Here is a 15,344-nt window from a genome sequence, read left to right on the forward strand (position 1 = left end):
AGAAATCATCTTAGAATGGAACTCTGTTGCTGTGAGAATAGGCTGGGTGAGCTACAACAAATCAACTGACAAAGTAACAAAAAAATGGAAATAATGGGAATAACAGAAATAACCTCACGCATTCAGCATTAACCTAATACATCCCTTGACAAAGGAAGAAAACAAAAATAACTAACTAACATAAGCCACAGTAAACCAATGGGAGTCAGACCCTTTAGATGAGCAAGTAAAAAAATAATTGTAATAATTGAAGTGAAATAACAAAGAAATAAGCTACTGAGTGAACCAGTGGTATTCCAGTGCTTTAGCTAAAAAAAGTCAGAAAATAATGGAAATGAAAACATGAAAATAATGTATGCTTAATAGTAAACATACAATCATAGAATCTGTAGAGTTGGAAGGGAGCTTGGAAAGCCATGCAGACCAAGTCCACTGCAATGAACAGGGACATCATGGCTGGATCACATTTAACAAGGCCTGATCCAGCCTCGCCCTGAAGGTCTCCAGGGATGCCCCATCCATGAGCAAACCGTCCAAGTTTTCGCCACCCTCACTATAAAAGACTTCTTCCTTATATCTAACCTAAAAGAACCCTCTTGAAGCTTAAAGCCATTTCCCCTTGTCCTATCACGGCAGATCCTGATAACAAGTCTGTCCCCTTCTTTCCTGTGGCTCCACTTCAGATACAGAAAGGCCGCTACCAAGTCCCTCACAGCCTTCTCCCCCCCCTTTCCAGAGTGAAGAGCAACAGCTCACCCAGCCTATTCTCACAGCAACAGAGTTCCATTCTGAGATGATTTCTGCAGCCCTACTCTGGACACTGTCCAACAGGTCTACATCTCGCCTGTACTGAGCAAACCACAGCTGGATGCAGTATACCAGGTGAGGTCTCACCAGCACGGAGAAGAAAAGCAGGATCACCTCCCTTGCCTTTCTGGCCATGCTGATCTAATGGACAGCAGGATACAGATGGAAATAAAGGAAGACGGATCCAGACAAAAGAAATGGAAGTCCAGCAGATCAGAAAACATACAAAAACCAAACACACAAAAATAAATCACAGAAATAACATGGAAATACCCTCCAGAGAGCAGGAATAACAGTCCAGCACATAAAAACTACGAAAGCAACGGAAGTAACAGCAGTTCAGATGACTAAGAAAAATAACAGAAATAAAGGTGGTAGTGCTGGTAGCCTACCTATGAAAGGAATGATGACCCAGCAGTTCTGATGACTTAAGCAGCAACACGGCATAGAAGTCCTGCACTACAGCTGTCAGACTAAGAAAAATAACAGCAACCACACAGCAACTGCTTCCAGGGAGTAGTTATGCAAGTCCCACACTTCAGCTGACAGTCTAAGAAAAATTACGCCATCCACATGCCAGATGAAAGGGTTCAAGAATTTAATAAGAAATCTAACAAAATGTATTTGTTTTTGGTGATATTTCCCTGACTACTGAGAGATGCATAGTTCCGCCCCTCCCCCCCAGTCATTCTAGCACACTCCTTCCCTATCCCAACAAATCCACACAACATCAGAAGTTTCTGAGGACTGTTTTATTTCACTTAACCAATAGATCTGGGACAAAGTGGGAATTGAGCAGCACCTTTTTTAAAAAAAAAAAAAACAAACAACAAACCCTGTTATGTGCTACATAGGTAAAGTAAAAGATTTTACAAAAGTTTATATTATGTACATATACACACATGCACTAAATCAAATTCAAAGTGAAAAAGGTTGTAAATGTTTGCCTTTGATACAACAGGAGATAGGAAAGCCTTATTTCACAACAAGCAAAAGCACAAGATTAGAGCACATGACCACAGGTAGTGCAGGTACCTGGAAGCAGCATACCTACTGTAGCACAGAGTTCCACATAAGGAAACTTCTCTTCCACAGAGAAAGCAGCACAGATTGTCTGTTTAGCAAAGTGTGCTGTGCAAGCACTACCAGGGCCAGCTTCTCTGCCTACATCAGTTTTGGTGGAAGCCATAGAAAGCCATAATAATCTAGCAAGACCCAAAGCTAAGCTACAGCACTGATTTAACTACAGTATTTCCATAAGACAGGTTCCTCTTTTTCCAAGTCTCTTGTCTCCTCTATGGCCTATGAGAGCGCCCAAATCATGATTATTTACAATTTGCACTCTGCAGTTCCCATTCTTGCCTACCTGCATCTTTTCCTATCTCACTTGCACATCACACTGCCTTCCCTATTTCCTCTGTCAGGCTGACAGGGTAATAAAATTAAGAAGAAATACACAATTAACTAAGGGGATATTCAAAGAAAATCAACTAAAGAAAACTTAAATATATATATATTAAAAACCATTTATAGAAACTAAGTTCTGCAGACTTCTGGTAAAGTTTGGTCATTTAGCCCAAAGGTCTTTGTCTTCAGGGCCTGCAGGCTACACTGTATCAACTGGCAAGAAGAAAGCAGTACAAGGCCAAATTTCTGTCTAAAAGAACAATAAAAGTAATAAGGATTGAGGGGAGTCTGTTACATGGAAACCTAATACTTGGGTAGCAGCACTTACTATGCTACACGGTACGCTTTCAAGAGAGTGAATTCCTTTCTGTTGGTACGAGCTGCCCAGATGAAAAGAGCAGCTGCCATAAACTGCAAAGGTGCTGAGACACAGGCTAGGCAGAAGGACCAGCCAAATTCACCCCTCACATCACCAGGTAGGGGCAGCTTCTTATGAAGCAGCTCAATCCCAGCTACATAGCAGCCAACCAGGCCCAGTGTACAAAGTCCTGGAGAAAAAAGAAGAAACTGCAGTTAGTTCATTGCTGAAGCGCTCTGGCTATCACTAAGAGCTTATAGAGGAGGGAGAATAAGTAACAGATGGCAGAGGACCTACCTGCAAGAAAATGGAGGACTCCAGTGGCGATGGCAGGGTATAGGCTGCGACAGGCACATGCACAGAGCCCAATCAGAGCTCCAAAGCACATGAGACCGAGGCTGACAAATGGCAGGAGAAACTGCAGTCGCCAGAGATCTGCACATTAAAGAAACATACAAACCAGGTTTATTGAACTGACCTTCTCCATCATGCTGTGCTCCTTTCTACCCACACTCCTTCACTGGAGTATCTAAAAAGGACAAAAGGCTCTGAAGCAGAAAGAACTTTAAACTTCCAAATTCCTGTAGGACACCTAAGCTTTCCTTTAACTTAACCTACTACTTATGCTACTGTAAAAAAAAAAAAACCACCAACAAACTGCAGAGCAAGATGCAGATGCTGTATCATCAGCAACTGCATTTGGGAAAACCTTTTTTTTTTTTTTTAAATCCCACTGTTTTTACCTGCAAGATGTGAAAGACACTTACAAGTCCTATTCAAATCTGTGCCACTGTTGTGATTTCCAGGCTCTATGTACTTCTCCATAAACTGATCAGAGAGGGAAAAACTGATGCAGTTTGTAGTCATATCAGTTTCTGGAACAAAAAAAACCCCACAAAATCAACAACACAAACAATTGTCATTAGTTTTTCTTCCCCAACTCCCCTTCTCCATTCAATTCTCCTAAGCATTTAAGCTGGAAATCTCCCCCATGTAAAATTTTAGACTAAGAAAAAAATAGTTCCCAGAACAGTTTTGTAGGCTATCTTGACAGTAAGGATATAGTTAGAACAACAAGGCATAGCATTATATATGCCGAATTTTCACCACACTTCTTTATAGCAATCAACATTTGTCAAAATGTCATTCTATATCCAACAGCTCCAAATTCTGCTGATGTCACAGTGGGGCATTTGTGGCATGTGAGGAAAACAACCATCTAAAAGGAGCAAGTGTTGCCTTGACAGAGTAGTTGTTTTGATCCCCCCTTTTGATCTCACCTAGACAGAAGATAATTGGCAGAGCCATAATAACTGTATCACCTGTTTTGCAGCAGATGCAAAAAAAACAAACACACAACAACCCAAGTTACACCAAACTAAATTTAGATCAAATACAATATACCAAATTTAGATTCTGTAGCATTGACAGGCACAGATCATTTCTCATATCACTTCTTTACAAGTTTATATTGCCATTATTAAAAACCAAACATACAAGTTAGAAATAAGCTTCCCAGGTGAAGAAAGTACCTGGGAAAGTACCATTGTCAAAGCTATGAAGTGTTAATTAGTCCAGAGATACCTGGTGGGCTGTACCAGTGAGAGTTTTTGGGTACAGTGATGCACCTCCTCCACAACCCAACTGTGCCATTGCACCGGAAGAGTGCATCTGTGTAGGTCTTCTCATCTGCTTCTTCACTGACAAATTCCTCCCAGATGCTCCTGCCAGCTTCGGTAATGTTCTCAGCAGGGGACAGAGTGTGGTACTCATACCAAAAATCAGTGCCCAAGGAAGCTGCCATATATATGGTGGAGATGAGGCTGAGAACACACGCAATTACCAGTGCTGTAGCAAAACGGTTATCCATCATTGCTGCTGAAATGAAAGAGAAGGTCCAAGTCAGTAACTCCTCTGATGCTAAACACAAAGTTATCTTAGCAGTGTCAGTCTCAAGACATCATTCCCGTAATGCAAAGTTTCTTTAGGATGTGTGTCTATTTCTTTTCCAAGATGCCGGAAGTACAGAAATGCTAAGTCTCTGCTACTCCATGCTCACTGGAAATGTGAATTCAAGGCACAGGGATCGCTCTTATCCCAGCCTCTATACATCACCTCGAGAGAGCAATAGCAATTCTGTCCCCAAAGCAGATGGCACAGCTCACTTGCACTTCTGTTCTTGACTGTAGGCAATCACAGAAAGCAGAGAATCCAACTACAGCACTCAGCCAGAAGATTTACCTTTCCTTAAAGAGATTAGCATGGGTAGAAGCTATTTTTAGCCTGCCACTCCATATGGCTTTCACAGCTTGTGTTTACAGCAAAGGTAAGAACCACACATATGCCAAAGCCTTTTCCAGACTGTTCACAAAGGGCAGCCATGGCAAAATACTGGAATGTCTTTTAGGAAACTGTGAAGTGTATCTAGGCACTAGAGACAGAACACAAAGGAAGCAAGAAAGGGCAAGTATGGAAATTACAATAAATTCTGAGATAATGCCACAGCATACGCAGAGGCATTTCTGAAGAACTAAAATATTGCCAAGGGAATGCTCTGTTTCATGGGCATTAAATGACAACAGCTTCCAAAACTGAAATACCTTCATGCACCACCAGGAGGACCTTGTTCTGGCTCCCTGTAAGAGGCAGCTAAGGCCCTCCTTCGCAGGCCCACATCAAATTACAAACTCAGAGGCAAAGGTAGCACAAGAGAAAACTGATAAACTTACATTTGGATAATACTGTGTTTGTAATGACTGATTGCTAATACACAACATTTTGCAGATACTGCAATATGTCAGATGACTTTGGAATGTTTGTCATGGGTTTGCAGTACTCAAATTTATGGATTACAATAAATAGAGCTTGATGCTCTTGCCAAATGAAGTATCAACTGAAGTCACTTCTGCAGCTAGAGCTGTTCTGGTGTTATGAGCTACCATACAGTCTAATCAGTTCTACTCTACTGCTCATTTTACCTTACTTCCCCTGCACATCTTTTAGTCTTTGAAGATGAATGAATTGGGAACAACAAATGCCTAAACATACAACATTCACAAGAAAAAAGATAATGAGTGCTCAGGTTCCAATACAAGTTTCTAAACTGTGGAACAAGGTGCAAACTAAGCAGGGAGTTTAAAAAACATTAATATCTGTTGCTAACTATGCCCTTGTTATTTCTTTTCCCTGCTGGTTCAAACCAGCTAATGGAGTTTAGAGTGAAAGACTATGTATACTTATATCACCTCCCATACCTCATTTCTGTATTAGAAGAGAGATTATTACAGACAGTATGCCTTATTTAACTAGTTATTAGAAGTGATTGAGATTAGAACTGATGTTTTTCTGAACTAACAAGTAGTACCCACTTGAAACACCACAACACTTACAACATTAAAATGCACCCCCCACAAGCTCTGAACCTTTATAAGCTATACAATCATATCAGGAGGAAGAAATCATATCTGGGCTTATTTATCCAGAAGACATAGCAACAAGATTTAGAAGCAAATATTTTGTGTACTGTTCAATCTTGAGTTTTGTACTTACATTGTCCCTTGACATTCTAGGACCTAGCTCAAAGTACACAGGGTGCTGGATGATCAGAAGAGGAACACAGCAGGCAAATTCAAGCACTGCCTAGCATTCATTGCCCATGGCCACCCACGGATGTTCAACCACATAACACCAGCACATTCAGCCTGCAGGCTGTATGCGATCCAGACCACCCTGCAGCCATCTCTTGCCCCATATCATCATGACAGCAGCTCTGCCCGACCTAGGGGGCACACCCATTGCTCACAACAACCACACAGCAGTGTACAACTGGCACTGTCTGGCACAGGGCACTGGCACAGGGCACAGTGCAGTGCTGACTTAAGTGATGGCAAATGATGTCATGCACTTTGATACACTGACTGAACATAATAGTTCTGTGAACAGAAAATATGCAGTCATGCTTTCCATTTAGATAAAGAAATCTGAGAATAGGTTTCAAGATTTCAAAAAACATCAATTCCTTCATACATTTATGACTATTTTCAGGTGACAAATACATTTACCTGCAAATTTTCAAATTGAATGTACAGAGTTGCACTCAAGTATTCAACTCAAAAATCTGATCATCTCTCTCTACTGGATTTATATACGCCCTCCATTACCAGAGGAAAAACATCCCTCTCTTCACAGTCACACCTTACTCATTTCATTGCTTTTTGGCAGTATGTACATTTGTCAACAATGACGATGAAGCACAGAAAGAGTAAAATTCCTTTAAAAAAAAAATCTCTGACAAGGACCTTGAGAACTAAGAATTCCAGCCACTGCCACTGAACTTTGTGTTAGTTTCACAAAACCATGGTCAAATATCACACTAGTTTTGTGTTTTTATTGCTCATTTTTTGATGTTTTAATTAAAAAATAAAATTTTATTGCTTATATACTATAACTAATATAACTATATTACATACTAGTGCTGCTTTGGAAGTAACACATCCTATTTTATCATGTTAGCCTGCAACAGAGATAGATGGTGGTGGTATGGCAGTAGAGGCTGAACCTTCCTGACAGTACTTAGTCACATTTTGATGTTGTGTGAGATGGTAGCAGAGGGGCAGTCAGACAAAATGGTACCTGACATGGCAGTGCAGACAAAACACAAGTATGGGATTGAATACTTCCACGAGGAAAAAAATGGCAACTACTGACCTTCACTAATGCTTGAAGAACATTTGCAGAGACCAAACATACCACATAAGCACAGTGAGACAGTGGATGGTGCATTTCAGCAGTGTAACAACGACACTGAATCATCTCCGTCGGTGCAGGTTTCTACAAGCAGGCATGCTGGCTCTTGTTCATCACTGGCAAAAATGCACAGCGAATGGTAGGGAAAAGTAGTGCTTCGTAGCTGAGAATTCGCTCTATTGAGTAGTATTATTGTATTCTTTGTATCAGTTGTAGTTCCCACGGAAATAAATAGGAAGCATTAGTTTCAGAGATATCTACATATATGCAGCCCAAGACAATTCCTTACTGAATGCAGCCCAGGCAAGACAAAAGGTTGGACATGTATGATGTAATGCATAGCTATAAAGATAGGCAGAAACAGCTGAAGTGGCTACTAGTCCCTAAAAATCAGCAGGTGGCTTTCTGTTGGTTCCTTCTGTGAAGAACATACATGGATTTGCAGAATAGACAAGACAGCGCCAGAACAAGAGCACACACCCTTATTAACAACAGTCCTTAATGCTTCTGTCTAGCACTTAAAGTACTTAAAGAAAATACAATTACAGAAGAGATGAATAACTCAACAGCACTTCAGGACAATTCTGAACTAGAAATTCTCCATGCCACAGACACTGACAGCAAACTTGGCCGCTTTGCTCATTTGCAGAGTATCTTCACTAGCAGGAAAGGCTCACCCATCTAAAGGAGCTTGTCCTCTGCTCAAGACAGAATCAAGCTCTCAGCCTCAGGCAGGACTCAATGGGAGTAGTAAGCATACTCAGTGAAAATAGTTACCAGAAAGTTGTGCAAAAAAAGAAGTGTGGGAGATACTTTTACATGAGACTACTTACAGAAAAAAACCCAACCAAAAAAACCCACCACTACTGAAGATGACAACAGTTATAGAGACAGAAATTAATGCTAAACAGAAGTACCTTTTCTCTTTATAGGCTGTCAGCAAGAACCTTAATTGTTTTTGAAAAGGAATGCTCATACTATATATATGTGCACCACCAACACATTTCATTCTAATAGCACAAACTACTTCAAACAGGTTATGGCTGAGACTAAACTAGGCAGGGAACATAAACAACACAAGGCAGCGGCATACAGACACTCAAGCATAAGTGCTTCACAGGACACTGTAGTTACACTTTTTCTTAGAACAAGAAGTGAGGCATGTAAAAGTTTCAAAACATAAAAGGAGAAGACCAAACCAGCAGCAACATTTGAAGGAATACAAAGATGCACACACTTCCTATAAGGTGGAAAAAGGGCAGGTCAGTAGAGCTGAAAATGGAAAAAAAAAACCCACAGAATAGCACAAAAGCAAGTGCTCTGGTAAGCAACCAAGCACAGGACTAGGGTGCGGATAAGCATTTTATGAAATCACTGTTCCACTGCAGAAGGGAATACAGAAGTTTTTCCCCAGTTACAGGAATTGCTCCCATGAGCCAGCAGGCCATCACATGTAGGAAACTCCTACCCAGCATCACAAAATATCAAGGCTGCAAGCATAACCTAATGAGTTCCAGCATTTTCTCAGAAAACACACTTGCAATTAGGCTGCTATGAGGGAAAACCGACAGAAGACCTGAAAAATTAAGTGTGGGGATGTGGCCAGCAACACTTTCAAACACACTCCTCTTTTTGATACTCTAGGCAATACAGGATTAGGAAGCCATGCTGGTCAAGCCTTCTTACCTTACTGCTCCTCAGGTCCAGCAGCACACACAGTTGCAGTAGTTCCAGGTGACTTCAGAGACACTGCGCTACCGTGGTCCTGCAGTAAGCCAGAAGCACACACCGCCAACTGCCCGCTGGCCCTTACCGCTCCATTCATACCGCTCCCGCAACGCCATCGGCGCACAAGCAGCAGCCTGGAAGGAGACAAGAAACCAAACAGTTCGCAACAGCCATAGGGGCAACCCGCTGGTGTTAGTCAGCGTACAGTGAAAACGATAAAGAACGAAAGGGAGAGAGATGAAGGCGAAAGCCCTCAGGACCACACCACCGCCCGCAGCCCACAACCGGCAGGACGGGCCCGTGCCCCGTACCGCGCCGCCATCCGAGGAGACGCCAACGCACCGCCGGCCTCGCCCCACCGCCGAGCCGAGGGCCGGGCAGGCCGACAGACCTCGAGCCCGCAACGCGAACCGCCTCTCCCTCCGAGGCCGCCCCTCCGCCCTCCAAGGGTCGCAACGGGCCCGGAGCGCGAGACTCACCGCAGCGGATCGTCTCCATTCCCAGCCCCTCAGCTGCCTCCGAGCCAAGGCTACGCCCCGCCCTCCGCCGCATAGCATCACGGGAGCTGCAGTCCCACCAACCTCTTTCCGAAGCCGCGGCGCCGCAGCGCTCATACGGCCGCACGCCACCCCGCCCCCCCGCCCTCCTCTTCCGGCGCCGTCGCGGTGCCGCTGGGAGTTGTTGTTGCCGTCGTTCCCTCAGAAAATCATCTTTCTGGTTTAGGTTAGATATCAGGAGGAAGTTTTTCACTCAGAGGGTGGTGACACACTGGAACGAGTTGCCCAAGGAGGCTGTGGATGCCCCGTCCCTGGATGCATTCAAGGCCAGGCTGGATGTGGCTCTGGGCAGCCTGGTCTGGTGGCTGGCGACCCTGCACACAGCATGGGGGTTGAAACCAGATGATCACATTGTGCTCCTTTTCAACGACGTCCACCGGCGGCATCGCGGTTCTGGCGTCGCCAAACGTCCGCTCCCTGTGGTGAGATTGTGCAAAAACACGAAATGCCTTGTGAGCACCGAGTGGCAGCCCTGTCCCTTCTGGAGCTGTCATTATACGATCTCCCTTTGCGGCCATAAAGGCTCACGCTTTGTTCTTTTTCGCTCGATTGCCTGTAAAAATGGTGACACAATATCCCGGCTAAGTGACTTTCAAACGTTCCCCTCCCGCCAAAAAAAAAAAAAAAAGCAAAAATCCCCCCACCCCCATGCCTACACAAGCTAATCCAGGACTCCCACCGGTGGCTACCAGTTACCTGCAGGCAGATCTCCACATCCAGTTTTGATTTTAGCAACCAACAAAGGTGCAAAAACACCCAGGAATACCTACAGTTTTCATTTCTCTGGGTACTGCAGGAGAAATAATTTCTAGGTAAGAAACCCCTCCCAGGACAGCCCACCATTCTTGATCATGGAATTGGCTCACCAGCACCACAAAACTTGGAACAAAGGAGGATTTGGGGGTCTGAAATATTTAAATTTTGTATTGATAGGCTGGAAGAAAGCAGACCATCATCACTGATAAAACATCACAGGTGGCACAAGGCCTGAAGAAAGGGTAAATAATTAAATGGAAAGGGAACTGGTACAGGGTGACCTGGTTGATGGAAAGCTGGGGGCAAGCAAACATGCGTGTCAATAGAGTCATTGATGAGCTCATTCATTTAAGAGCACTGAGGAGAGGCTACACGTACATGGCAGAAGACTTTATTCTGGGAAGCAGAAAAGGGGAAGAACAAACAGGTGATGGTGGGTCACCGGCTGCTGTGATGCAGCCTGGCCAAAAACCCACGTCCCTGCAACCTCGGGTGTATAAAGAGGGAAAGCACAAGGAGGACAGAAGCTAGTGGTCCTCCAGGGGAGGACTACTAAGATGATCAGAGGGCTGGAGCACTTCTATGAAGAAAGGTTGAGGGAACTGGACTTGTTTAGTTTGGAAAAGAGAAAGCTCTGGGGAGACCTCATTGTGGCCTTCCAGTACTTGAGGGGAGCTTATAAACAGGAGGGGGAACAGCTATTTTTGTGGATGGGTAGTGATAGGACAAGGGGGAGTGGTCTTAAAGTGAGACAGGGGAGGTTTAAGTCAGATATTGGGAGGAAGTTTTTCACACAGAGGGTGGTGACACACTGGAACAGGTTGCCCAAGGAGGTTGTGGATGCCCCATCCTTGGTGGCACTCAAGGCCAGGCTGGATGTGGCTCTGGGCAGCCTGGTCTGGTGGTTGACACATAGCGGGGTTTGAAACTAGATGATCATTGTGGTCTTTTTCAACCCAGGCCATTCTGTGATTCTATGAGAAAGACGTTCAAAGACTGTCCATTCTTCCCAATAACACTAGCTGATTTTCTACAAGATACTGCCTCTCTCAAATAATAAAATAATAAAGACGGTGGCTTTAGTTTTTCATAAGCATTTCACACAGGTAGTGCAGCAGAAATTCACCAGATTCCCCTCAAACCTTTTTATTGTCTCCCTGGTTTTATTTTTGCCTTCTGTATTTCTCTATCTATGGCACGGAAGAGCTAAGGCTAATTTTCACAGAGAGAAGACTTTCCACATACACTTCTTCCAAATCTGTTGAACAGAACCAGTTTGCTTTAATGACATCCACTCATCCAAACAGGCCCCTGGGCAGCCTGATCTAGTGGGTGGCAACCCTGCCCAGGGGAAGGGGGTTGGAACTGGATGGGCTTTAAGGTCCCTTCCAACCCACTCATTCAGTAGTATCCAAACTTTTTTGACCATTCCCTTCAATCAGAGAAAAACATTTGAACATGCACTCTATTATGTATATATTTATTTATAAATAACACTCGCTACTGTAATAATGTATTATAAAACAAGTACAAAAAATAGAAATAGGATGAGAAAAAAAGGGAAAATAAACACTATTTCAAAAAATATTTTTTACTAATTGTACCAAAAGTATTTTCTTCCCATACTCCACGTTGGAGATTCTCCAGATAGGAAGCTATTTCAGCCCATCTCAGTGTACTGATTCAACTTCTGTTGGTAGGCACTCATCTGGTTTCCTCTGAGCCTGCCTCCACCGTGGCCGCAGCATACTAGGGCAGTTTCAGCCGATCTTTTTTTATTGGCCTTCAGATCTTTGTTCTTTACAAAAGGTTTTTGAAGCACAATCATTTAGAAACTACTACACTTTCTTTTATGGCCAAATGAAGCTGTGTTCCTTCTCAGCATTTATTGTTGTTAATACTTTACTGATGTATACCTCATCTGATTTAAATGCCTGTGCTTACTTAAAAGCACTTTCTGTACATACAGTTCTCCTGTGCATCTTTTACTCGCTTTGCCATAGCACTAGAAGGCAACCATAACATGTGTCGCAGGCTTTACCCATCTGAGAACAGTGATGTGAAATGCTCTCCCTTGCTACTGCCAGAAAAACTGCTGAGGCTTTACAAGAGTAGGATTATATTTTAATTTGTCCTTAAATTGTCTAGAAGTTGCCTCCAGTAAAATGACCCCAGGAAGGTTTAAGAAAATGGTGCAAACACTGACACAGCACGCTTCGTAAGTGCATTTCAGAAAAGCAGGACCATGAAAGCAGATGTGCCGAAGCAGGACAGACCACATGCATGGCCACAAATGCAGCACCTGTCACAAGTATGCAATCACAAAAGCTCCAGGTTCATTCTCATGTTCAAAACAACTCAGCATCCGGTGGCTGCATGTTTCACATTGCCTCAATGGGACTATAGCAAAGGTTGGAAAAGATGAGTGCTTTGATTGGAGAAAAATACACCAAAGCCAAGCTGGAGGCTGCTGCTTCAGTAAAGCGTTTTGTCCAGGAAAAAGGCAGACACTCATATGGGGAGAAGTGGGAGAAGGAGGAAAGTACTGTAGACATCTACAGTAGGATGGGGTGTAGTAGGAAGGGGGTAAGGAGAGGCTGTAGGCTGTCCTACACAAAATACGTGACAACATATTTTGCTGCATTTCTGGGATCTTGGCTCATCATGTGCTGGGCTTTCTGAATGATCTGAGCAGCAGAATTGCGAGGGGAGCTTCTTTGTGCTGAGTGTTCATGAGAACTTAGCTCTCCTTCAGGGAAAAGAACTCTGGAAGAGTCAGACCCTGCATGAAGATAAGCTTCATGCAAATCATTAGCGCGCACACACACACACACACACGGCTTACAGACTATTCTGAAACGTGTCTGCTGCTGCTTCACTTGGACAGTTACAGATGGCTTCATCATTCATGACACATCACAGTATCTTTGCAAATACTCTGCCCAGATGAGGCAATGTCTGTAAAATGGCAAGTCACAGCAACAGCCACAACTCTCTTCAGAGCATTCAGAAAGTACAGACCACACTCCAGAGAACAGAGCTGATCCCATCCTTTTTGTTTGTTTGTTTGTTTTTAAGCAGAATCACAGAATTGTTTGAGTTGGAAAGGATCCTTAAAAGTCATCTACTCCAACTTCCCTGCAATGAACAGGGATATCTACAGCTGGACCAGGTTGCTCAGAGCCCTATCCAGCCTGACCTTGAATGTCTTCAGGGACAGGGCATCCACCATCTCCCTAGGCAACATGTTGCAGTGCCTCACCACCCTTACCATAAAAAAAAACTTCCTTAAATAAAACCTAAATCTCTCCCTTTTTAGTTTCAAACCATTTCCCCTTGTCTCATCACAACAGATCCTGCTGAAGGTTTCTTCTCTTTTTTCTTATATCTCTCCTTTACAACAAAGTGAGGAACCACAAGCACAAGCACAGATGACATACATACACTTAACTGAAATGAATGGTTTCATTAAATTTCTTTAAAAGTCTTTTTTTTTTTTTTTTTTTTTGAGTACTCTGAGATTAAGAGATGGTGGAGTCAATTTCAAGGAGTACTTAGAGATGTGAGGTGGAGGGAGAGAAGTTTATGCCTAATGTATGCTGCAGAGTAGAATAACAGATGCCCATGACTGCAAGTGAGGAAAAACTATTATACACAGACTGAAAGGTTCAACTTATCTTCTACTCCAGCACAGATAAAAAGAAAATGTCTCTACCATATCACTTCTCAGATCTTGGAATTATAAAACTGAAGCACATTTCTCAGTGTAGAAATAAATAAAGATGATTACAAAAGCACCTCTGCAATAAATCCATCAAGAATCATTTCTGTAAACTGCAAGACATTTGAGCACTTTTATATAACCCCAGTTGAAAAGTAGGTGTACCTTTTGTTATCTTCAGATGCTTGGCAAAGACAGCTAAAAGATGACTTTTAGCCTGCTCAGGTTTACAGTTACGTATAGGTCTACAGTATACAAATGGGTAATGTTAGCCAGACTCTTTTTATACACCTTGATCTTTTCTCACGGAGGCTTCTGATGGGTGAACAACACTCAGATAATTAAATCCTTACTCATTCCATGAAGAACCATCAGCGAGAGTTCATCAATGCCCCACTGATGGTGTATATAACTGACTGTTATACATAATTGGTTCTTTATTAATCATCAGCATATACAGGCGTGCGAGTGCCCATCTAAGTATCTCTTGATCTGACAACCATTCATATAACAGCAGCTGGCTGCTTGTCCAGGCACCTGGAAATCTACCAAGAACCCAGCACACTGGAGCACGTTACCTCAGCACTGGCAGAGTGATCCTGAGGGCATCCATAGTGCACTGGATGAGACTGATTTGCTCCATGTGATAGAGTTGCTTTTAACCTATGGAGACGTGTACGTGTACGTGGATGTGACCCCATGGCTGGGATTGGACAGCTCTCCAGGAAGCAGTTTGCTTAAAGTTTGAAAATCCCAAAGACATGACAGTTCTGTGAACATGCAGGTGGGAGGAGAAGGAGAAAATGAACTGATGTGCAGAAGAGAGAAAGGATGATGTAGACCAGAAGAGGTTTGAAATTAGTACGCACTGACGAAGTCGTGATAAATTCAGTACTTTAAAAAGGGAAAATTTTCATTTGCATTTTCCAACGCTGAGAGAGCTGACTGTAAGGTAAGCCAAAGCTGGAGTAGTGGGTGAAACTGTGAATGAAAAATGGAGAAAACGGGCTCTTTGGAAAAGAGCGCCATAGCTAAGAATGGCTCAAAGACGTGGAGGCTTCACAGGCAGGAGGAGCAGGACCATGCCACCATTCAACAAACCAAGCTAGGGTTTCAAATGCAGAAGAAATCATGGCACATCAACAAACTGTCCTCTAAATATCAAACAGACTGGTAAATCTGAGTGTGGGAGTGCCCAGGCTGGGGGATCAGGGAGGCTGAGGGACAGGAGGGGGCACTGGCAGGGCAGTGTGAGCCTGGGACT

General features: G+C 43.3%; 1 protein-coding gene across 2 annotated transcripts; it reads right to left on the reverse strand.

Moving 5' to 3' along the window:
- Positions 1-1,544: 1,544 nt before the first annotated feature.
- CLDND1 (claudin domain containing 1) lies at positions 1,545-9,681 on the reverse strand. 2 transcript variants are annotated; one of them, XM_085237718.1, is made up of 6 exons: positions 9,526-9,681; positions 9,005-9,180; positions 4,157-4,447; positions 3,340-3,447; positions 2,870-3,007; positions 1,545-2,762 (listed from the first exon to the last, which is right to left on the reverse strand). In XM_085237718.1, exons 3-6 carry the CDS (start codon positions 4,443-4,445, stop codon positions 2,542-2,544), a joined length of 756 nt encoding a protein of 251 aa, XP_085093844.1. In that variant the 5' UTR covers positions 4,446-4,447; positions 9,005-9,180; positions 9,526-9,681; the 3' UTR covers positions 1,545-2,541. The 2 variants fall into 2 exon arrangements, with proteins under 2 accessions (XP_085093844.1, XP_085093835.1); XM_085237709.1 differs by having other exon boundaries at positions 4,157-4,450.
- Positions 9,682-15,344: the final 5,663 nt, after the last annotated feature.

This window comes from Meleagris gallopavo, chromosome 1, assembly GCF_905368555.1.
Source record: "Meleagris gallopavo chromosome 1, MGAL_WU_HG_1.1, whole genome shotgun sequence".
Taxonomy (NCBI): Eukaryota; Metazoa; Chordata; class Aves; order Galliformes; family Phasianidae; genus Meleagris; species Meleagris gallopavo.

Excerpts from the sequence above, each read along its gene's own strand:
- CLDND1 (XM_085237718.1), bottom strand. The coding sequence starts at position 4,445 with ATGATGGATAACCGTTTTGCTACAGCACTGGTAATTGCGTGTGTTCTC. Across the intron at positions 3,448-4,156 it reads TCACTGGTACAGCCCACCAG|AAACTGATATGACTACAAAC; the intron begins GTATCTCTGGAC and ends TTTTTGTTCCAG. Across the intron at positions 3,008-3,339 it reads CACAGATTTGAATAGGACTT|ATCTCTGGCGACTGCAGTTT; the intron begins GTAAGTGTCTTT and ends TTTAATGTGCAG.